The sequence below is a fragment of the Canis lupus genome, chromosome 15, assembly GCF_048164855.1.
Source record: "Canis lupus baileyi chromosome 15, mCanLup2.hap1, whole genome shotgun sequence".
NCBI classification, from domain to species: Eukaryota; Metazoa; Chordata; class Mammalia; order Carnivora; family Canidae; genus Canis; species Canis lupus.
The window spans coordinates 22,299,754-22,324,459 of NC_132852.1; the positions used below are offsets into that span (position 1 = coordinate 22,299,754).

The 24,706-nt window shown below is 36.2% G+C and overlaps 1 protein-coding gene and 1 pseudogene across 2 annotated transcripts in view; one reads left to right on the forward strand and one right to left on the reverse strand.

Annotated features, from left to right (window-relative positions):
* The window catches only part of MSR1 (macrophage scavenger receptor 1), a 78,361-nt gene that overhangs the window by 46,279 nt on the left and 7,376 nt on the right, over positions 1–24,706 (forward strand). The window contains exons 8-9 of one of the 2 annotated variants that reach the window (XM_072776210.1): positions 841–894; positions 19,770–19,958. In XM_072776210.1, the coding sequence (XP_072632311.1) occupies positions 841–894; positions 19,770–19,958 (243 nt within the window). Of the gene's footprint in view, positions 1–840; positions 895–3,089; positions 3,861–19,769; positions 19,959–24,706 lie in introns of those variants that run through there. The other variant, XM_072776211.1, reaches the window with a different exon arrangement.
* The window catches only part of LOC140604737 (annexin A2 pseudogene), a 32,996-nt pseudogene continuing 17,373 nt past the window's right edge, over positions 9,084–24,706 (reverse strand).

The following is a 24,706-nucleotide window of genomic DNA, read 5'->3' on the forward strand; positions in this document are numbered from 1 at the left end:
TGGGATCCAGTTCAGCATCAGGCTCCCCATGGAGAGGATGCTTCTCCATCTGCCTGTGTCCCTGCCTCTCTCACTGTGTCTCTCATGAAAAAAAAATAAATAAATAAATAAAATCTTAAAAAAAAAAAAAAAAAGGAAAACGAGATAATGTGTAATGTGTGTAATGGGAAATACAGAATCAGGGTTTAAGATGAGATGAAGGACTCAAAGCTTCCTGGAAGAGGAAGAAAATCAAACTTAAAAGAAGAGGGCAAACAAGATGGCTAAGCACAAAAAGTGCTGTACATCGGTTTTGCCTGCTTTAGGAAAATGGGACACAATGGAAAAGTGTCCTTTTAAATAATTTGCTAATGTATGTAAGGGACCTACCCAGAATAATGACAGGCTTCTTCTTTTTTTTTAAAATTTTTATTTATTTATTCATGAGAGACACAGAGAGAGAGAGGCAGAGACACAGGCAGAGGGAGAAGAGAAGCAGGCTCCATGCAGGGAGCTCGACGTGGGACTTGATCCCGGGTCTCCAGGATCACACCCTGGGCTGAGGGCAGCGCTAAACCACTGAGCCACCCGGGCTGCCCCTAAATAAAATAAGTTTAAAAAAATTTTTAAATGTGAAAATAAAGTAAGAGCCATTATTATCAGCATCAACATCACTGCATTTGAATATCTGTCAGTTGTGCTAAACTGATTTTCCAGATTACCTTGTGATGCTCTTCTTATTTAAAGCAATTAATCTCTGTGTCCACTTACAGGAATTAATTTTTTAAATGATTAAATGGCCCTAAATAACAACAACAACAACAACAACAACAAATGTTGCTTTTTTTGTTTATTTCCAAGGAAATCCTGGACCAAAAGGCCAGAAGGGGGACAAAGGGAGTGGAAGCATGCTAAGTAAGTTGACGGTTCATTGTTTTTCTGTGTGCCTTGTCATAAACAAGCCTTTGATCATAGTGGTCTAGGCTCGATGCAAATGTTGGGAATTTAGGCATTGATCCACAGAGTTTCTGTGGACGTCCGCCACAGTTTTCTCCAAATAAAGCATGCTAATTGGAGTAAAACAAATAGATTAAATTATACAACTCTGAGTCTCATTACCCATTTGTATTTTGTTTTCATGATGAGCACAGTTTTCTAAAAATTCCACAAAGGAAATTGTTCCGTTTTCAAGCCATTTTCAATCTGCTGAAGGAAAATCGAGTTTATGAATAGAAACAATTACAGCCTCCTTACCTACTGTCTGAGCTAACTGAACAGCTCCACCTAGGAATTTAGATAACCTGAGAACCTTGGCAGACCAGGTTTCTGATGGCTGGGGTTTTTGTGTTTTGTTTTGTTTTGCTAAAAACTTGAAAGGTTGTGTTCTCTATCCTAGACCTTCAAAATTGCAACAGAATAGATTTCACACAGGGATCTCTGTTGATGGATTGCTGACCTCCTATATATTGGCCCCTAAAAACAAAATATTAGATGAGATGTCTGCAATATACGCTCTAAACCAGCTGTGTGTCTAGGCTAAGTCCACACAGATCAAGTAAAAGGATTATGAAAAGGAACTGAGGAATCCCCACACTGTGTTCCCAGTAGGAGTTGCATGTGAAGTGGAGGTGTGACTGTGGGAATAACCGCTGCTACACACACACAGTGCTCATAATCTCTACCCACCAGGGTCTGGTTTACACCGATTATGGCTAATCCTTTAATGTACCAAAAATCTAGCATTTTTCAGTCGTAGTTATTATTTAAAAAATATAGTACCAATTTCTCTGCCTTATAGCAAAAGTGATTATTTTAGCCTGTGCTCTGTATGGATACCACCCTTAGACAATTTAGGATCACCACCTTGAGTGCCAGCCATTAAAGTATAATGTAACTACATGATGTTTTTCACAATCATTGCATTGTTGATGGTGCTTACCCCTCAATTGAACAACATTGAGTATATTGTGTGTCTCCTCACAGCACTTTAGCGTGATTCCATGATTATCAGTGTTGTTACTACTATAGTAAGAGAATGGAAACATTAGTATATCTTTTCTCCTTTATGTCCATTTCTCCTTTAAAGTGATCACTTTTATCTGCTGTAATACTTTTTATCCCACCTAGTCTCCTTTGTCCTTGTCACTCCAATTATTTTCACTTGCTCCTTGTGTAACTCTTCCCTATCTTCCTGTTAATCTCTATCTTTATCTTTGGTGTGGTTTTATCTATTTTTCTCCTTTTCTTGAGACTTCCTCTGAGCTACTTAACCTTGACTCTGGGGGAACTTGGCAAGTAAAGAACGTCTCTGTTTTGCAGTGTGTAAACTGAACACCCACCCACCTGGTCTTCTGCTACCTGAGGTTATCAAATGTGTTGGACATTTTTTCTGATATGTTCAGAAATGTTTTCAGTTATATTTTCATGGCTGTTTTGAACTTTATGCTCACACTTTCTTTGTGAAAGCGATAATAGAGATATTTCTGTGTACACGTGTTTATGGCTTCCAGATTTCCCTCCATGCACCCCCTCATAGAGAGTACATAAAACTCCATAATGTTTCAAAAAGAGAGAAAGAATCATACACACAAACATCTATATAGTATGTTCTGCTTTTTCCTCATTTAAGTTAATATGTCAGTCACCTGCCCATGTTGGTACATGTGACTCTAGCTCTTTTCTCTTAATGACTATGCATTATTGCATTATATAACTATAACATAGTTACCATAATACATCATTCTATTCCTTAGTCATGAACATTTGATGATTTTTATTTGCCATGGTTTGGCTTTAATAAGAAATGCTACATTCGGCAGTTGCATACATGACCTTGTGGAACTATTTTTGTAATAGCGAATTTACTAAGAGTAGAATCAGTAGTTCAAAGGTGACATGGATTTTACAGTTTGATGGTTTCTTTTGAATGGCTCCAAAAAGGTTGGACCAATTTATTTTGCATGAAAGTGCCTGATTCCCCATATCTTCAATTAATTCTGATAAATAACAATTTATATTGAGTTATTTTAATATACATTTTTAATATTTTTCAGGCATGATTTAAATATAAAAGGAATAATCACTAATTTCCTCTTTTATATATGTGTTAGGACCGGTACAACACCCTGATCGTATTTGGGCAGGGCCCTTTTAAGATCAGGTGGGTTGGGCAAGACACCCTCTGCTACCATCTCATTAAAAGGCCCTTCACTTCTGGACAAGTCATCAGCACAACCGACTCCAAGATCCCTTGGTGGCTTCTCCAAATGACTTTGGTTCCTGTGTGGTATGCAGCTTCCACATGGCTTTTTCTTCTGGCCTACTGTGCTATTTGGGCCTCTGTTCCCACATTCATACCTCCCCCCACTCCAGTACCCCACCATCACCACCATCTCCTACCACCCTGAGCTGGGATGCCTCTCAGGTACTGATTAGGCTGCTCCTGCCATTTCTCAGAACCAGGCCGAGAGCCCTCTGCCACCCTATTCATCTAAAGTCTTACTGAACCCAATTTATTGGATTCTAGGAGACATCTCATGGATACTGATTATATATGGGTTCTTTACTTTCAAAAACAATACTCTCAACAAGTGATAGGGATGACATAAAAGAGAACATTTGTTCATTCACTCATTCATTCATTCATTCAGCATATATTCATTGCATACTTCCTGGAGCTGGACATAGGAGCTAGTAAGATAACTATTGCCTCTGACCTTACAGTGCTAATTGTCCCTGGAAGCCCTAGACATGTACATGGGCAATTATAAAATACAGCAGAACTATATTATGAGAGGAATAGGACTCTACAGTTGTTCAGAGAAGATCAAGATGATTAAATTCCTTAAAATATTAAAAATAAATTGATTTTGATTAGCTTAGTTTAACTTTCTTGCCTTCTTATTCTACAAATTATCCTTTTTTTTTTTTTTTTTTTTCAAGTTTATAAATGAAGTTAAGTGGAGCTTGGACAGTTCATTCAAAACATTTAGACCAAAATACAGAACTTGTTTCCTTAAATACCTGGCTATTTCAAGCAAGAACATTTGTTCATGAAACAATAATGCTGAAATGTTTTATTCTGAAAAGCTTCTTGTATTTTATACTTTAAATACAATTATAGATCATAAAGATGATGAAATATTTCAGTAGAGCTGGAATGTTTTATGTAGGTGAAGAAAGGGATAAGAATGAGAAAAGGGAAAAGGTAAGAAAAGGAAGACTAAAAAAAAAAGGAATAAGGAATATGTAGAATAACAGATCATGTTTTGACACCTCTCATTTCATTCAAGGTTTAGTCCCAGTCTTCACAGTCTTAAGTTTCTAGTAAATTCTAAGTAGTGTGCCCATGTGTCTCTCAACCCTTCCGTTCCCTCTCCTATAAAATGGACATCATGACACCTATCTCCCAGGGTTGTTGTAAGGATCACATAAGATACTGTGTGTGGGAAAATGCTCTGTAAAACCATAAAGTGCTTTAAACACGTAAAGTATGCTTCACACTGGTCTCTCTGAACTGGAACTGCTGTTCCTTGCTGGTACCACGCAGACATGTAAAATCTGTAATCAGAATAGGAGTGAAAGCACAATGAAAATGTGAGAAGCCAAATAAATGTCACGGACAAAAAGAGAGATGCTAGAGAATAAGATAAGATTTTACATTAGATAGAGAAACACGAGTGTGACCAGATCGCAAATCAATGAGTTTGAGCCAAGCAGAAGAGCATAAGTTATAAATAAAAGAAGTGACTAAACAGAGTGCATGCCAGAGGCCAGAAGCTGTCGACAGAGGTCAGAACAAAATGTCAACCTCATAAAACAAGAGTCCAGGCTCTGAAGGACGAAGCAGGAGCCCAAGACTGTGCTGATGAGAAAGCTTCAAGAAACGTTGAAACAAATTAGAGTTGTCAGTGGTTCTCTGGGTCTGCACCTTCATGACACCAAAGTCTCCGTGAAAAAGAAAAAAAAAAAAAAAGAGGAGGTAGAGGAATCAGCTAGTCTTCAGATGGTCCTTAACATTAGAAAACTGACAACGTTGACTGGCCCATTATTGTAGACACATGGAGATGAGTGGGATCTCTTTGCCCGTGGTTTAATCAGATGTGACTTCCTACCCCACTCTGTGCTGGGGGACAGCTAGCACCTGGGGAACCTCTTCGTTACTAGCAGGCCTCGGTTGACATTGGCCACAGCATGACTCTGATCCTAGAGATTGTGGGAGACAATTCCAGGGGACTCTGTTCATACATTGTCTGACACCCTCAACTACAAATTAGGGAAGAAAGGCGTCGTTTCTCTCTTGAGACAAAAATAGATGCTGAATGCCCAGTTCACATGCACAAGTCTACCACTTTGAGTAATGCGCAGTGAAAAACAGGTCTATACCAAGCTCTCATGCTTGTCACAAGAGTTCCTCTGCTCTGTTCTCACCCAACTTGGAAGGGTAAGTGTTTCAAAATTCCTGTTATATGATGAAACACTTTGTGTGAGGCTCTGTCTTGAACATACCAATTAGCAATGTGTCATTGGTTAGTATTTTTTACTGTGCTTTGTTCATGCCTATAATTAGGATGTGGATTTAGAGTGTCTTATTTTGAAACTCATACGAGGATATGAAATATCAATTTGTCTTCCCATTGATTTCTACTGAGGACTCAGCACAATCTTAAGTGATTTCTGGTCTTTCTCAAAGCATTCCACTGACCAAAGTGAAACCTGTCCTCCAAACACTAAATAATTATAACAATGAACATTTAGAGAATATTGGGTGTTCACTGGGGCTTTGGATGCTTTATCTCATTTAATCCTCAGAAGTACCTTTGAGGTAGATACTATTATTATTCCCATTCTATAGATTGGAAATTGAAGCTTACTGCTGATAAATGTAAGAGCAGAAATTCAAAGCCAGACGTATCAATTTCCAAAGTCCCTGTTGGTAACTATGACTCCATTCAACACACCCACACGAGTCTTACATATTTTTATATGTAAATACCACAAATATGTGATGAAAGAAAGAAGGAAAAGAGAGAAAGGAATTTGTAATAAGCAATCTGGTTTTCTAGAATGGGCCTATAATTTAAAGATGCTAAGGAGAGGAAATCCTTACCATATGACTTCTGCTACTTCAAATTCCAAAAAATAGCGTTCTCAACTAATCTGCATCTTTTATGTTTTCACCTTCACATACTACTTCAGCTCTTGCCTCCAGTCTCTGCCCCAGATCTGTTATTCAGAAACATAGTCTCCTTGAAATATCTGCAAAACTTGGGAATCTCAACACCAAATTCCCTACAACAATGCAGCTAACTTGCTTGCACATGCAGTGTCTAAGAAATAGCTCCCATTGTGCCTTAACCTACAGACTCACCTCTTTCCTGGGGTGCTCCACTTACTCCCAGCAACCTTTCAGATGCTAATGGTAGGGAACTAGTTAAAGGAATCCAAATGTGAATTCTTTAGCAAAATGAAAAACACCTTTCTTCCTAATGAAGTTTTGTGTAATTCTGATTTCTCATTTCCTAGAAATGCTGAAAGGTAGATTCCTTTACCTGAACACAAATGTTTTTCTGTGCACAAGTGTTACCAAAACTCCACAAGTTTTAGCATAATTCATTTTTTCCCTACAAAATGATATCTATTTTATTCCAAAACATCTTCCATACCAAACTGTCCTGTTATATTCTCCTGTTATAAACTGTTACCTACTATATCACCTGCATCTAGAAACGCTGTTTCTATACCAAAATAACATGTATTAATCACAGAAGGTAGCCAAGTGAATAATTATTATTACTATATTGAGACATCTAGTGGGTCCTTAATAAATACCTTTGTAGTCTTTTACATAAGAATTAGAATCTCTAAGCCTTTAAAGTAGGCATTTCAGGGACAAATTAATTATTTTTGTTAAAGGTTTTTTACTGTGTTCAGATCATGACATAACAGGGATGGGTATTTGGTTCTCATTTATGAATTAAAGAGAAAGCTGTATTTTCACATTTATACCCATTGAGGTACTCTATTTCTCATTTCATTTGGAACTAATCTAAAACACAAAATGGGGCGGGGTGGGGGGTGCAGGGGGCGAGAGAAGTGTATTCGTCTGCTCGGGTTGCCAGAATAAAGTACCACAGACTGGGTAACATAAACAACACAGAACTATTCACTTATAGTTCTGAACACTGGAAATCCAAGATCAGGGTGCCCTCAGGACACTAGTCCTGTTGGATTAGGGCCCCACCCGTATGGTCTCAATGAACCTTAACCTGTCACCATAAAGGCCCTATTTCTAAATATAGTCTCACCTGGTGTTAGGACTTCCACAGATACATTTTGGGGAGATGTATTTCAGTAACAGGAAGGTATCAAGAACTGTTGGTGTCTGTGAGCAGTCTTGTCTAAATAGATGCTGTGCAGGCCTGGAACTTTGAGAATGAGGAAGATCTGCTTCAAGAATCTCTGCCTCTCTTTTTCTGTCAACCAGTTCTTGAGGCCCAGTTGTATTATAAATAAATTTGAGACATTCTGTTGTTTTTGTAGTTATGAAAACAATCTCACCTTCATTTGTTTCTTTTCAATATTTTGTTTTCACATTTCAGGGATGTTCTTTTATATTATGGAATTCATAAAATAATAAAAACTGTCAGGTTAATACAGTTTAGGAGGACAGGAACCAATGGTGATTAAATTCATGAGAAACAGGATGACCTGGGAAGCTGCTTCTAATGTTTATTGTCAAATAATTGCCATCTATGTATTTGTAAGAATTTTTTAAGTAGGAAATAACGGTAATCTGCTTAATTGAGAAACAGTCTATTGATTCACATAATTAAGAATTCTAAGAGATGGTTCTGCTTCAGGCATGGTGGGATCCAGGAGTTCTAACTAAGTCATTTAGACTCAGTATCTCTCTCCCTTTCCCTCCCTCTCACTCTGTGTATATATGTACATGTATATATATATAACATATATATAAATTCATAGTTGATTAGGCTCTTGCTGTGTTGCATAATCTTTGCATCTACCCATGTCTGAGAAAGAATGATACCTTCTTTCCTTTAGAAGAACTCTTGTTGTCTCTGCTTAGATACTGAATTTTTCCTTGACCAATCACTGTGGTGTTTAGAGAGTGAGGCACACTCACTGCCCAACCAAGTAAGGTCAATACCAAGTGATGGGTTGGGCAGGATCACCCCCTTCAGAATCTCAGAGTATGGGTTAAAAGGTCCTGAAAAAGTGGAACAACCTAACTTTGTTATTACATTAATATTTAATAATTCTTGTTAATTGCTTACAGTTTATTGGACAGCAATGTATTAGTTCACTTCCTCCATAATGTGAGAGGTTTAGAACTCTCTTAACTAACCACAGTGTGTTCTTGTATTGTTCTCACAGTTATTCTCAGGCTATGGTGAGCATCAAAGTGGCCTCTAAGGCTTTTATCATATATGAATGGCTGGACTCAACATACAGAGATTCTTATTCAGGGCTTTGAGTTGTGGATTTGGGATGTGTGATTTACAGAAACTCTGGGTTATGGATTTGGGATATGTGATTTCCAAATGCTCTCCTTGGAATTCTGAAACATGAGTAATTGAAAATTTCTTCTTTAATACATGATAGATACTTTTGTGCTACCATCACCCATTCCCAATCACTAGGCCAGAAATCTGATTTTTAAGAAATAATGACATTAATAATGTCATACAATAATAGGCATACAATAATGCCTATAGTCTAAAGAGTGTTCTGTGCCAGTTACTCTGCAGAGAACTGTGTTTGGACCTCCTTCACTTAATCCTTACAAGGAACCTATCGCTCTGCTATTTTTCCCCTGAGGATTTAGAACATGAAATAACCTGTGCAGTATCACACAGCCTGTATATATGTGAAGGAATTTGAATCTTGGTTTATCTTATTTTTAAATTCTATCACATTATATTGCATCTTTCTCAAACTTCTTCAAAGTACATTCATGGACTAAAACAATTCTCACAAAAGTTCTAAGAGGTGATTGCAAAAGATGTCATAACAAATGAAATTAAAATGAAAACAGGCAAAATAATTTGTCCAAAGTCATAAAGGAAGTTTGGGGTTCTTTTTATCATGTAAAAATTCAGTTTATTCATCTGTTTATGACACAGTCCACAAGAGGCAATGGGTTTCACATCATAGATTTCACTTCCAACTCCTTGGAGTGTTCATTTCTTTGGCTAAAAGGAGAGACTAGACACGAGAAGCAGACAATGCTTAGGCAACTAAAATAAGGATGGGGAGGGGGCTATGCTAACGCCATCGGCACAGGGACGGGCATAAGGGGACTGTTAGTCACAAGCTATTTTCTAGAACTGTTAGGTGCAAACAAAGTGGCACCACTCCTAGATGCTCATACCATGGCAGGCTTCAGTCATCCCCACCACACAGGTACAGCAGCACTTTCTGGTAGTCACCCTTGGTGTCTTGCTGGATGTAGTAGTACATGATTCTAGTCAGGACTTATCACGAGTCCCCTTGCCCTTCATGGAGTCGTACAGTCAGTCGGCAAAATACAGGGGCTTGTTTTGAATGCACTGGACCAGGTTCAGGAAAGCATTTTCCAGGTCTCCTTGGACTTCCTTCTTGATGCTCTCCAGCATGTCATAAGAGCTGTAGCTCTTGTCCCTTTCAAATACCTCCTGGAGGTGACATACATTCCTCTCAGTCATGATGCCAACCCACTTGGGCACATCAGTTCCTTTCCTCTTCACTCCAGCATCATAGAGATCCCAGGCATCTTGGCCAATCAGTTCATAATCAAGGACAGAGCAATCCTCTGCTCTTCTACCCTTTGCAAGGGCAACCATCAGCTTGCGGAAGTCACCAGGTGTGTCAGAAATGATGTCCTTCTCCAGATTGGTCTTATACATTTCCTTGTAGACTCTGTTAATTTCCTAAAGTTCCTGGTTGGTCCTTGAGCAGATGATCTCAATGAGGGACTCCTTATCAGTTCCCAGCCCCTTCATGGAGCCTTTCAGTTCAGAAGTGTCATACTGAGCACGTGTTTTCAATAGGCCCCAAATCACGGTCTCCAGGTGGCCAGACAAGGCTGACTGCAATGTTGATGCAAGTTCCTTTTTGGTCCTTCTCTGGTAGGCGAAGGCAATGTCCTGTCTCTGTTCATTGCTGTGGTTGGTCAAAATGTTGACAATGGTGACCTCATCCACACCTTTGGTCTTGATGGCTGCTTCAATGTTCCGAGCATCACGCTCAGCATCAAAATTGGTGTATGCTTTGACCAACCTGTATGCACTTGGGGGCATGGAGTGATCACCCTCCAAGCTGAGCTTGCAGAGAATTTCGTGAACAGGAGACATTTTGAAGGAAGCTGGGCTGGATGCCAAAAGCTGCGAGCATCCCCAGTTGTAGAGCCCATAAAGAAAGTTTGTAGCATGACTGAGACTAGGCCCTGGTCTCCTGACTTATCTAGAGAAGCATCCTGCTTCATCATATGGATCCTGCCCCTTCTCTGGTGAATAAGCACTGGAACACTCTCTTTTAAAATAAAGCATTCAGTACCTCGACCTGAGAACCCACACTTTACAGGGTTTTTTTCCTGCTTTTATTTCTGTTATCATCCGAACAATTTGCTATTTTTTTTCTTCCTAAAAGTACCTTCTCTGATTACATTAAAACAGCCAACATTTAAGCTAAGCAAGTGGAAGCAGTGTTTCCTGGAGAAGAGAGAAACAGCTTGTTTGTTGAATTTTTGAGGCATCAAGTGATCTGTCCTGAAATACCTGTGGACACAGCTGTTGGACAGAAATCATGGCCTCTTCTGTCAAATGCAGAGGAAATGAAGACTTTATAAACTAAAATCCCTAACGGTTCTGGCAACTCAGTCCTGATAACACCCTAGAGCTCTGAACAGTCTCAAGCATAAACAAAATATTGCGCACAATGACAAGGAGAATGTATATTGTCTTTTAATATACCTCCCAAACCAATTCAAGGGACAAACACTCAATTATTTTAGAAAATAATTTTCTCTTCATGAAAAGTCAAAGAATCTGTACTGAGTTGTCAGCCCTGCCAATAACTGGACAGATTAAGCTTTCTTGGGCCAAATTTAAGACATTTTTTTTCCACAAAGTCCACAACTTAAAATCCCTATAGTCTATGATTTCAGTTTCCTAGAATAACTTTCAGAATGAAACATAATTAATAATTCTAGCACTACCTTTTAGATAGTTCTTTCGAGCTTAAAATACATTTTTTCACATATTGGCATTTGAAACCGCAGTCATAGGAGGTAAGTGTTTATTTTATAAATAGGCAAGTGAAGGCTCTAATGGGCTAATCACTATCAATGTCTCAACAGATTATAAAGAGCAACATAAGAACCTTTACAAGGTCTGGCAGAAGCCTGCATTTTCAGAAATCAGCAAGAATGATAATGTCATTTATGCTAGTTTGTGATGTGAGTTTTCTAAATTAGCTCTGTTCAGTATCTCAATGGATTGCTTATTTTTATGCTATATGGTTTTAAGTGAAGAGCAAAATTGTAAATAGCCTAAAAATAGGTAAGTAAAATTCTCCTTTATAAATGTTTTACAGTTCTCTTAAGTAACTCCAAAAACTAAAGACTCATTTAGAAATGAAACATTAAATAATAAAATTATTCTGAAATGATAATAAATATCCTAAAATATGAGTATAGTTCCTTGAAGAAAACAATATGGTCTTTGAAAAGCAGACACGTTTGTTTAATTGGCAATTTGGAAATCCAGTAGTAGGAGCAATATTATCACTCAGGATACTCTGAGGACAACTTATACTCCCAACCATGCTGGCTTTTCCTGTCTTACCAACCTTTCCATTTTGCTTATTTTTCCCCCACATAAACTTATTATTAGCAATCACACCTTTGTGGAGATCTACACAACTTGGGAGGTATTCTTAAACACGAAGTTCTTTCATTTTAAGAATTTACCATTCATCTAGCATGACGAAGTTTTATCTGATGATTCAGCAAAAAACAACAAAATACAGGAACTAATAGCGTTCTGCTACTTTTTAATTCAGACGTTGAAGCAATTTACTCATACTCATAATTAGGTTAGATTTACTCAGTGCCATCTGAATTTAGTACCATGTATTTTGAAGCAACAGATTCTCAATCTTTATTTTATTCAGCAATTGAACTATGGGTGTTCAGTATAATCAGGGTTGAGTTTGCTAATTTCCAATGTAGCCAAGATATCTACTACTCAGCTATCCTGCGGTCCTCAGATCTTGGGGTTTAGTTTGTCCTTTAATAATGAAATAAAATTGAGCACCAATCTCATGTTCTAAAGCAATTTGAGTGTCTCCTATCTAAAGTAGTTTGATGAAAATACAGAAAATTTATATCCCTCCATGTATCTTCTCTGCCAATTCTGTGATACTGGGTTTAAGAATGTTATAAAAATTCATACCCATGTGAAACCTCAGAATGTGACCTTAGTTGGAAATAAGATCTTTGCAGGTGTAATTAAGCTAAGATGAGGTCATATTGGATTCAGGTGGACCTTAAATCAAATGACTGGAATCTTTGTAAGAAGAGGACACAGACATAGGTAGAAGACTGAGGCAGAGACTGGAGTGATGCAGTTATAAGCCAAGGATCCTTAGGAATTGCCAGAAGCCACAAGAAGCTAGGAAAATGCAAGGAAGGATTTCTCCCTAGAGCCTTCAAAATGAACATGGCCTTCTAGCCTGCAGAACTGTGAGGGAGGTTGGTTTTTTGTTTTGTTTTGTTGTTTTGTTGTTTTTTTAAGATATTATTTACTTATTTGAAAGAGAGAGTGAGTGCGCACAAGTAGGGGGGAGCAGCAGAGGGAAAGGAAGAAGCAGACTCCCTGCTAAGCAGGGAACCTGATGTGGGGCTCTATCCCAGGATCGCAGGATCATGACCTGAGCTGAAGCCACCCAGGTGCCTCTAAATTTGTTGTTTTAAGCCATACAATTGTATATGTTATAGTTGCCTTAGATGCCTAATAACCTAGATGTCTTTGGTTGCTGCTTTCTTTTCATACCACTCATTCTACATTGAGCACCACATCCCTCCCTTCATTTGAGGAAATACCCTAGCTCCACCTGGGGATCTAAGAGGATTTTACTGAAGGTTTAATTTTGATAGGAAAATGTATGCAGAATAGTCTACAATGTAAAATTGAACCTCAGACTTCATTGTATTGAAATTCCCAACCAGTTCAGATGTCACATTTTTTTCACTGAATATTCTCAATCTCTCCCCTGCCGTCAGACTACCCTGTGTACCCACTTTCCACCAAGACCCTATCTACTTTGTCCTCTGCTCTGTCACAGGATTTCCAAAACTTTTGTCTCCTTTGACTTCAGAGTAAGATTCAAAATCTGTTATAATAATTTTCCAGAGAAATTTAACTCTCTCCAAACATCTCATACCTAGGTTGTACCTTTCATAGCTATACCTCATTAAGCTAATTATCTTAAAGAAAACATCAGTTCCCTTTCTAAAGGAATTTGGCCACATCTTAAGGACTTCCCGGTCAAAATGCAATCATATTTTTTTGAATTTATTATAGTTGGAACTCAAATATAATAAATAGCATTGTAATGAATTTAACCCTAAAGCCTAATTCCAAGAAATGATAGGAAAAAAGAAAATAGGACATTGAAGTAAACGATATAATAGTTGAAATAACTAAACTCCTCAAGAGTCATTTTTCATCTCAGTTCTTGAGTTCTACTAAAGTGCAGTGACAGACATACAAAGAAGCCCTGGAGTTCATGTCCTTCCTGATTTCTCTTCTCAAATTAGAATTTTTTCTAATAAAGACTAGTTGACTTAGAATATCTTTTTTTCCAAACTTTCTAAGGAAAGACTTGCATCAAAGCACTTCTGTAATTTATTTAGGGCTCACGTGCAGCTCCATCAGCGTGGCTGTAAATGTGTTGTCTTCTTTAAGTAAAGTATATTTCAAATAAAAAGGGAAAAAGGACAAACATTTATGATAAATAGCTGATAAATAGTCATGTACACACTCGCTGGATTTTAGAGATGCTGACATTTTACCATACTGACTATGAGTATTTGTTTTTTAAGAAACAGAATGTTAATACAGTCAAAGCCCTATTTATGCCTGCCTCCCTTGTTCTTCCAGGTTAGACCTTTATCTTGGAGTTTATATGCTTCTTTCCATTCCTATTTGTGTACATTTACTACATATGTATGTATGTATGCAGAAACAGCAGACAACAGTTTGTGTGTTATTTTACATGAACAGCATTATATAATATCTCATTCTGAGCTTGTTCTTTCCTCTCAATTTTATGAGTTTCAGCTTTGAGTCATAGACTGTTTACAACAGTAAGGACATTAGTGATTTTCCAGCTACCACCTCTATTACTAATCTTAGTTTTTAAAATAATGTAATTAGAGAAAATAAGAAAAATATTATAGATTCAATTTCTTGCCCCATATACAAAATTACTGTCAATATGCATGGGTACTTCCTTCCAGTCTTCCTGTATACCAAATATTTTTTGCATAATTGAAATAAGTTTTAATCTTATTTAGATACTTAATATTATCATCTTTGTTTTTCCATTTCTACATGATCTTTTGACATGTATGCTTCATGCCTTTAAAACAATTCATTTAATGTATATGATATAATTACCCTTCTATCCTGAGATATTAAATATATTTGTTTTATGTCCTCCTTTAAAAAATAAGCCTACGATAAACAAAGCAAAAATGACCTCCAAACTTGTGAACTTTTATTATGTTGGAATTATTATTTCAGATTAAGTTAGAAAACCTTTTGTAAATTATCTCCTCTATTACATATTTTTCTTTTGGCCTCTTATGGTCATAGAAATATGAACACGTTATTAATATAAATATTTTATGTATTTTTATTTTATACACAGACTTTTCAAAATACATAGGAATTATCAGTACTATACTCTTCTCTTCAGAACTGGGAAATAAGGCACTTAAGATTGCTTGTAGAAAGTGAAAATACAATGAATCAGAGCAGAGATATGTCAAATCACCTAACCCAATTGAACATATTAACATACATAAGGAAAAATGTGTTAACCAAACAGTGTTGGCCAGTCCCAGAGGCAAAATCTCACTGCTGTGTCTCATTGTAAATTAATAAATTAATTAAGCCAATAATTCACTGATTGTGATTTGACTTCCTATGCAGATTGCCCACAGGGAGAAAATGGCCTTGTCAAGCAGATACAAATATTTCAGTTTTTGAGGCAATTACATTTCTTAGTGTAAATTGAATTGACATTTAGTCCCAAGATCATATTTAACATTAGTCTGCCAATAAGAAATACATCCTTTGAACCCACAAAATCATTTTAGAATGCATAAGGCTTCTGATCATCCCTCCCACCTTGAGGGGCTCTCAGTAGTCACATCATTTTCTTTTTTTTTTCCACCATAATGGGATTCATGTTTATCTCCGCTTAACCAATCTTTCCGTTATGATTTCCCTGACTGCTTCTATACATAGAAACAGTATTCCCTGTAGAGACTTGTGAAATACTGAATTCTGTGTCTCTTGCTGTTAGATATTTTAAGCATTTACTAGCTTAATCCACTCAGGCAATACAGTGTAAGTATTAGGAAGAGCTCACATTCATTCATTCATTCATTCATTCATTCATTCATTCATCCATAACTCTCCATCCAGTGACTCCTAAGTAAAAAACCTGTGTTCTGTCAGATGCTAAAATGTTAACTATAAGGATCTTAGTTTGGTGGAGAAAACAAAATAGTGTACAGTGTTTTGGGGGTTAGGAGTGCTATGGAAGTTTGAAGAGGGAAACCTATCCCAATTCAAGGTAGAAAATTGGAAGGAGTGGGGCAGGTGTAGGGGATTAAAGGTGCATTCCAGACAGGGATCAAAACCCCAGAAATACAGGAGAACAAGGGCTATTTGGGAAATGTGAGCAGTTATAGAACTGAAAAAAGAGCAAGAAGTGCAGGGATGGAGTGGTTCTCAGGCTGGAGAGAGGAAAGCAGAGATGAGTCCTGACATTTGTCCCAGGATCCCTGGCTGGAGTATCTCTACTGAAACCCGTTATCATTCTAGTCTACATATTGTGTTTTCAACTGTGCCTAGGGTTGCCCAGCCTATGCAGAGGGCAAGATAGTAGATATTTTCAGTTTGCATGATGCAAGATCTCGGTCACAACTATTCTCTCCTGTTGCAGCCTAGAAGGAACCCTAGACAATATGTAAACTAATGGGCATGGCTGCATTCCAATAAAACTTTATTTACAAAACAGCATGCTATAATTGATCCATGGACCATAGTTTACTCATGACCGGGTCTGAAAAGGTCCCTTCAAAATAGTAAAAAATCATATTTGGAAATAAAGGTCATAGAAACTCACATCTGAAATCATAGGGTAGGTTTTGTCTATCTGCAGAAGCTTATTCTCATTGGTTGAGAACTCTTTTTTGAGAAGGATAAGCATCAAAGAGGGAATTAGTAAAACAAAAAAAATTTCTAATGAATTAGGTAATTAATATCACAGATAATAGATTCCTCCCAATGCTTTCATTGCAAAATGTAAACCTCAAAATGTTTCAAACTTGTAAAAATAGAAACTTATATTTGTACACCATTTGAAAGAATGCACTATTTCAGGGTACCTGGCTGGCTTGGTGGGAAAAGTATGGAGCTCTTGATCTCAGGGTGGTGAGTTCGAGTCCCATATTGGGTTGTAGAAATTACTTAGATAAATAAACTTTTAAAATAAATAAATAAATAATAAAGGATGTGCTATTTCTTCTAACTTTCATAATGACCTCAAAATCCTAAAGGCAGGATACATGTTTTATTCAAATAATTCCTGGAACCCAGGAATATGCCTGGCACAAATTTTTGTGCAATAACTAAGAACATGTAACTTACAGCAAATAATCATTTTCTCTTTTTAACAGTTGAAAAATTTGTTTTAGAGTGGTTACATGGTTTACTAAGGTCACAGAAACAGTGTGAGAGGCAGAACTAAAATCCAGATTATCTGATTCTTGGGTTTTTGTTTCAGTTATACTCTGCAGTCACAGATCTAGAAAAGAACACACATCTAAACACATAGTATAATTAGATTGCATAAATACACCAAGATTATTAAAATATCTTTTATGGGGGTATCTGGGTGGCTCAGTGGTTGAGCATCTGCCTTTGGCTCAGGTTGTTATTCTCAGTCCTGGGATTGAGTTCCACATCGGGCTCCCCATGGGAAGCCTGCTTCTCCCTCTGCCTATGTCTCTGCCTCTCTCTGTGGGTCTCTCATGAATAAATAAATAAAATCTTAATAAAATAAAATATATTTTATGGTCTAGACTTATTGTCTTTGCTCAAAACTCATTTTCAACAAGGAAATGGCTCCCCACTCTTACTCCAGAAATGTGTTAACACTGTCTACAAGCCATGAAGCTGGCCACAATGCAAAACCAAATCTGCCAACACCTTGGTCTTGGACTTCCAGGCTCTAGAACTGTGAGAAATAAATGTCTTCTGTTTAAGTCACTCAGTCTGTGGTATTTTGTTACAGAACCTGAACAGAATAAGACAAATACTAAAGTTTGAGATACTATTGCCCCAGGATGCACAAGGCTTCTTAATGACATTCTGGGAGGGGTAAGAGTTAAAGAATATGCAGTGAGAACACTTTTATATGCTTCTTTGGGCGTTAAGACCATCAAGCTCATATAATCAAATGTTTGAATATGGTGTATGCTTTGTCACAGCGTCATGATAAATATATTATGCTTGGGTATATTTGACTTCTGTAAAAACAAACATTTGGGGGTGGCACTAGTTAATACTACATGACTCTAATATTTTAAAATTCAAACAATCCACTCCTGGATTATAACTTCCCATTTTCTTAGCCAATTTTAGTGAATGATTGGGTCATGTGGGCATTTTACTTGTTAATTGAAAGTTTGAATACTGTAATAACAAATTTTCCCTTTAAGAATGTTTTAAACTCATGTTTACTAAGTGAGAAATGGCTTATGCACTTGGGCATGATTACATTAACTCAGTATTTAGGATTGAATTCTATTTTGGAAGAATCAAGGAAATAATAATAATTATTGTAATTGTAATACCACATATTAGCTTTTTATGTTCCTGAGTGGTTCAATCAGTTAGTTTTGTCATAGGAAATGATTGATATTCTTTACTTGTTACTAGATTATGGTTTCAACAAAATTTATTACAATTAGAAAAAAAATGTTACTGAACAAACTCATTTCCTACTATTCCATTTTCACATTAGAGGGGTATTTTCGTTGATAGTTACATCTTGTGTTTTTATACTACAGTGTTTCTCAAACTTACATTTGAAAAGATATATTTAAATAGGACTACACTTCTTCATTGACTTTTATGATTATTAGAGAATATTGTTATTTTTATTTAGCACTAGCTAAATTTTTTATTTTATTGTTTTTATATTTTTTATTGAAGTTTGATTTGTCAACATATAGTATAACACCCAGTGCTCATCCCAAGTTCCCCCCAGTGCCCATCACCCAGTCATCCTACCCCCCTGCCCACCTCCCCTTCCACTTCCCCTTGTATATATATTTTCTATCTCTGCCTTTCATTCTGTTCTTCAGCCAAATTATTTTTATTTTATTTTTATTTTTTTTATTTTAATTTTTATTTATTTATGATAGTCACACAGAGAGAAAGAGAGAGGCAGAGACACAGGCAGAGGGAGAAGCAGGCTCCATGCACCGGGAGCCCGACGTGGGATTCGATCCTCGGTCTCCAGGATCGCGCCCTGGGCCAAAGGCAGGCGCTAAACCGCTGCGCCACCCAGGGATCCCATATTTTTAAACACTTACTAGAATAATACATTCTTCAAGGAAATTTTGATTCTCCAAGTGACTTGTTTTTGTAATATTACACACTTTTATTTTTCTGCATCAACCTCATAATGTATATTATTTAAATAGGAGTCATTTCATATTTAAACCTACACATGATCAAAATTTTATAAAAGTTTATCATATATAGCAATTTGATTAAACAATGAAGAACAAAAATATTTTTGTAATTACAAACTTGGTATATTTCCTCACAAAGTTTATTGCTTTAGTGATTTCTCAAAATATCCAAAATAATATAATAATAATATAATATAATATAATAATATTATATAATGTTATATAATATTTATATTTCTCAAAATATCCAATATAATATAATAATAATAATATATAATATAATATAACATAATATAATATAATAATATGTCATGGTTATCTTGATTCTCTTGGTAGAAGGTAGGATGTTTGGTCATCTATTTTTGTGTTTACAATATTATAAAATATCTTCTACTCAACCTCCTATATCAAAAAGTCACTGGATTATGTGTTCCAGTTTGTGTGTTAGTGTGGCAAGCAAACAACTAATCAATTTGTTATAAATTTTTCGAAATACGACAAAAAGTCTACAGAACATTAACAAACTTGGCGCTGTTGAATTTCAAAGTCGTTAAACACAACCTTGAAGTGTCCTCATATCTGTAACTTATATAAATTGTATATATAATCATAAATGTTGAAACAAGTTTTGACTAATGCAATATTTGCAATTAAACTCTTTACCAACAGGTGGTGCTAGAAAGTTTAATATTTATTTCAATAGTCGAACTTACGGGGAAAATGTAATTTTTTAAGCATTATAAGACAATATTTATATATAATTAACTCTTGCTTGTTTTTGTTACAGCTCCATTTAAGACAGTACGACTGGTTGGTGGTAAAGCACCTCATGAGGGCAGAGTGGAGATTTTCCACAATGGCCAGTGGGGCACAGTTTGTGATGACCACTGGGAACTGCGAGGTGGACAGGTCATCTGTAGGAGTTTGGGATACCAAGGTGTTCAAACTGTGCACAAAGGAGCTTACTTTGGACAAGGTAATTTAAAAAAAAAAAAAGAAATATAGTCATTCTCTAATATATTAGAATAAAGTAGTGGCAGGAATATATGAAATAGGAAGAAAAATCCTACATAGGAGTTTTTCGAATGGCTTTTTCTTGAAAGTAGAAATGAAAAGAAAGAGAGATTAAAAATAAATAGCATATGTTGTCAGGTAATCTTTAATGTTAAGTTTTATTTAGACTTGGTTAGTGGGAGAACACAAAAGTGATTGGTAAAGTAGAACAGGAAAAATAGGGATAAGTGAACTACAGACAATCCTGGGAAGTTCATTTGATGTATCTGGGTCTTGTGTGCATCTGAGCACTTCCACGTACTCGCTCACATTCTCTCTTCTGTGGAACTGGAGAGGAAGGCACCAGCTTGTGCACTTACCTCCCACTCATCTCCCACAGAAGAGAGAACGATTCTTGGTGCATAGTAGAGAACCTGTATTCTCAAAGGACAGGGAGGAGCCATGAAAGAAAAAGAAGCAATTAGGTAGGCTCTCCATAGCTACTATTATGATTTCTCCAAATCTTTTAAGAAACATGATGAGAAGTAAGGGAAGGAAGAAAATTTGCAGAGGACAGAAGATTTGAATGTATACTCTGACATTTTTTACTGTCTCATTTTTTTCTAAATGGGTACCTTACAATAGGCTTTATATATAATTAAACATGCAAGTGCTTCAATTCTAAATGACAAAGAGTAGAAAAAAGTAAGCATATGAATTAGACTTTTAAAGTCAATATTTTTTACTTATTTATTCTACCGTCCAAATCTGATAAATAAATAATTGGTTTCTCTGAAGTTAATGTTGACAAAAGAAAAAAAAATGGTCCTCTTTATTTTATAAGTGTAGTTTTAGATAGATATGGGCAAGAAGAAATTGTGTGCAAAGTTATAGACATAAGATTATCTGGTGGGTAGCCCCAGTGGATCAGCGATTTAGTGCTGCCTTCAGCCCAGGGCGGGATCCTGGAGACCCAGGATCGAGTCCCACGTTGGGCTCCCTGCATAGAGCCTGCTTCTCCCTCTGCCTGAGTCTCTGCCTCTCTGTGTCTCTCATGAATAAATAAATAAAAATCTTAAAAAAAAGATTATCTGGTAATACTGCTATTCTGTCTATAGTGATAAAATAGGTGAGTGTATCAAATCATTATATCAAATAACTAGAACAGTCTAAGGTAGACTTCTTAAATTCATAAAAGATATTAAGGAATGTTATGCTTGACTTTATTGTGTAAAACATATGAATAGTAGTAATGAGAGTTCACAGTTAAATCTTTTATTCCTTTACCTAAATGGATTCACTCTTATCAGATTTAAGAAGTAAATTTAAGCAGAGATTCAGGTTCCAAAGTCTTCAGAAGTCAGAAAGATCACTTAATCTCATATGAAGAGGTAAGATAAGACAAAAGAGAGTGGTGATGGTAAGAATTTCAGCCTCTGGCCCCAGATTTTTATATGTGCCTTATTGGTTTGAACAGAAGAAACAAAGAAAATAGAAAAGATCTGTAATTTGCCACAACCAAATAGATCTTTGGAATTTCCATATATTCCATCTCTACTACATTTTCAGAACTTTCTCCTCAGGTTGAGAAGTAGGGGACTAAAAATCATTTTTGCACCTGTAAAAAATAAAACGTTTTAAATTTCAATAAGCCAGATTTTTTTTTTTTCCAGAGAAGGAAAAAACAAAATTTAAAAATTCCCAACTCTTGGTCACTAGAGAATCAAGTGAATCAGTCAATCATTTAGCAAGACCAAGCTGTCAATCTGTGTTTCCACAGTGTTGTATGGGGAGAGAATTTATATCTACGGGAAGGCCCGTATCTACTTGAAAGGCCATTTATTTCAAATACTTAATCATCTAAAACATTTCAAATACTGTTAGCATCTATGAAGTGGAGAACCATGATGCTAATAGATGGCATACAATTTTCATCGATGGTAACTTACCTAGTAGATGACTAAAATTCTCCAGTTTTAGGAATAACAACATATGGATGATTTCAATCATTGGGATGTGCCTTTGTTGACAAAGTGAAATATAGTTTGCCATTTGTTCAGATAATTTAATCAATGTGGGCTAGCTAAATAGCTCAATCCAAAAGGAGAAAATTATCCTAAAATACCTTTCATCAAGATGACTAATTTTATAGCTTACATTATCCAAAGAGCTGACATTTAATTTTGTATCTTTATGAAAAAAGCCCCATAGTGCAGTTTATTAATTTCTTATATCTTGAAGTAAACCCTTCATCTATTACAAAGGGACCAAATTCAGAACAACAGCAGTAGCATATATATCTTAATGCAGGGGAAATTAATAAGATTTGGCAAAATATGATATGGAAGGAAAGCAAACAAGATGTTCCCCTGCTTCATTTCTTCACCAAATATGAAGCCTTGCCCTGGACTTTGAAGCTGTTTTCTTTTTGTTGTTGTTGTTATTGTTGTTTCAAATTTTTATTTTAATTCTAGTTAGTTAACATTTAATTGTAGTTAACAATGTAATACTGTTTTCAGGAATAGAATTTAGCGATTCATCACTTACATATAATACCCAGTGCTCATCCCAAAAAGTGCCCTCCTTAATCCCCATTTCCCATTTAGCCCATTCTCCCACCCATCTCTCTCCATCAACCCTCATTTTCTTCTTTATATCTTAAGAATCTCTTATGGTTTGCTTCCGTCTCTTTCTTTTTCCTCTTCCCCTATGTTCATGTTTGATTTCTTAAATTCTACATATGAGTGAAATCAGATGGTATTTGTCTTTCTCTTTATTTTTCTTAGCATAATTAGCATAATTAGCTCCATCCACATCATTGCAAATGGCAAGATTTCATTCTTTTTGAGGGCTGAGTAATACCACATCTTTTTATCCATTCATCAGTTGATGGACATTTGAGCTGTTCCCATAATTTGGCTATTGTTGATCATGCTGCTATAAATGCTGGGGTACACAAAGCTATTTTCCATTGAATTCCAAACATAGGTGGTAACCACAAAGTTGGAGATGATTATCGTAAGCTTTCATTAACATTAAGGCCTCATCTACAAATAAAATAGTTTTTCCCCACAGCCTTTATTCATTCCTGTTTGTATCTTTAGGGATTTCAGATCTCAAGGACTGTTAACAAAAGATGGAAATAAGTATTCTGAACTACTGGGAAGAAAATGTTTTCCATTTAAATAAGTAATGAAACAATAGAGTTCTGTCTCATATGAAATGATTTATTTGTCTGTAAGAAGACAATTCTCTCAAGTTTTCTTTAGATAACTGACTACTTCTCTAAGATAAGGGGACATTTTTAGTGACACTGTATTCGTGGTAGTTGGTGGTTCTGTACATTATACTAGAGTTTTATTATAATGAACCAACCAGGTGTGTCTGAATTTGTTTTTTCCTTTCACATTTTTAAGTGCCTACTGGAGTGAATTGGAAAGACTAAAAATGTTATAACTAAGATATGAAATGAAACCTTAATTCTGCTATTTATGTCTCAGAGATTCCATTTCTCCTCCCAAAAATGAGAACAATAACACCAACTCATAAGATTTACTCTGAATCTTAAACAAGTTGGCATATAGAAAGCACCCAACACAAAGCCTGATTCCTAGCATTGCTGGATAACAGTGACAGAGATCACTGCTAGCAACTGCTCCAACTGTATAATTCCAAGGGTGTTTGCCATCCTCTTGAAAAGTGAAACAGATTAGTATCAGATTGTCTATAACATCAGTGATGTTCCAAGGGTCACAAATTTGAATGTGATTTTCCACTCTAGAAGTGTGACAGAAGGAAGGTCCCATATGGGGAATCCAACGGTGTCCTTGCTCTACACAAGACAAACTTGCTCTTGTGTCAACTGTCTGTGTAGAGTTCCGCACCAAACAATTGAAGAATGATTATGAGAATTTTAAAATAATAAAGCAAGATGAGCTGGGAAACATAATAGAACTGAGGTTATTTGTTCTGAAGAAAAAGAACCTGAGAAGTAAATTTCATGATCTGCTTCATTGTATGTTGTATTTTCAGAAACAGGCTTCTATTGTAAACTGATTTGGGATTAAAACATGGCAAACAACCTTTTTATGTGACGCTATTTCAACTCCTCCTTGTTTTTTCACTCCTCCACCTTAATTTATAGTTTCACTCAGGAGGAAAAGAAAAGATAGTTCTGAGCGCAGGATGGAGACCCAGAAAGGAAACTTAGAAATATGAGTGGAGAGGTAGGGGCAAGAGCGAGATGCATCGGGTTTTAATTACTTGTCATTCTTTTGGGAAAGTAAGAAGAATCAGATCAACATTATATTATCCATTATTACTGTTACTGAAACTGAAACAAGAAGAATAAAGGTTAAATGTATACCCTTTGTGTTATTCCCCCTTAAAGAAAAAACACAATTTTCTGGACAGAATTTTCTCCCTCTCTTTTTTTCCCCTTCTGGTTTTAAAATAGCAAACCTGACTTTCCAGAGATAATCCTTGTTAGCTTTAAGAACAATTACTTTTGCAGCTGCAAGCAAAATGATTTATAGGAATAAAACTTAGAGCACACTCCTTTAAATAGGTTCTTTCATTTGGATGCACCTTTTGCATGCAGTGGAATGTTCTTTTTCCTGAGTAGACAAAAAAGGTTAAAATTAAGGAAGCAGTGAGAGGTTTCTGGCGGTTATCACTGCATGGGGCAGGGCAAGGGGAGTGAGTCACTTCTCTCCCTATGCAGACTTTCCA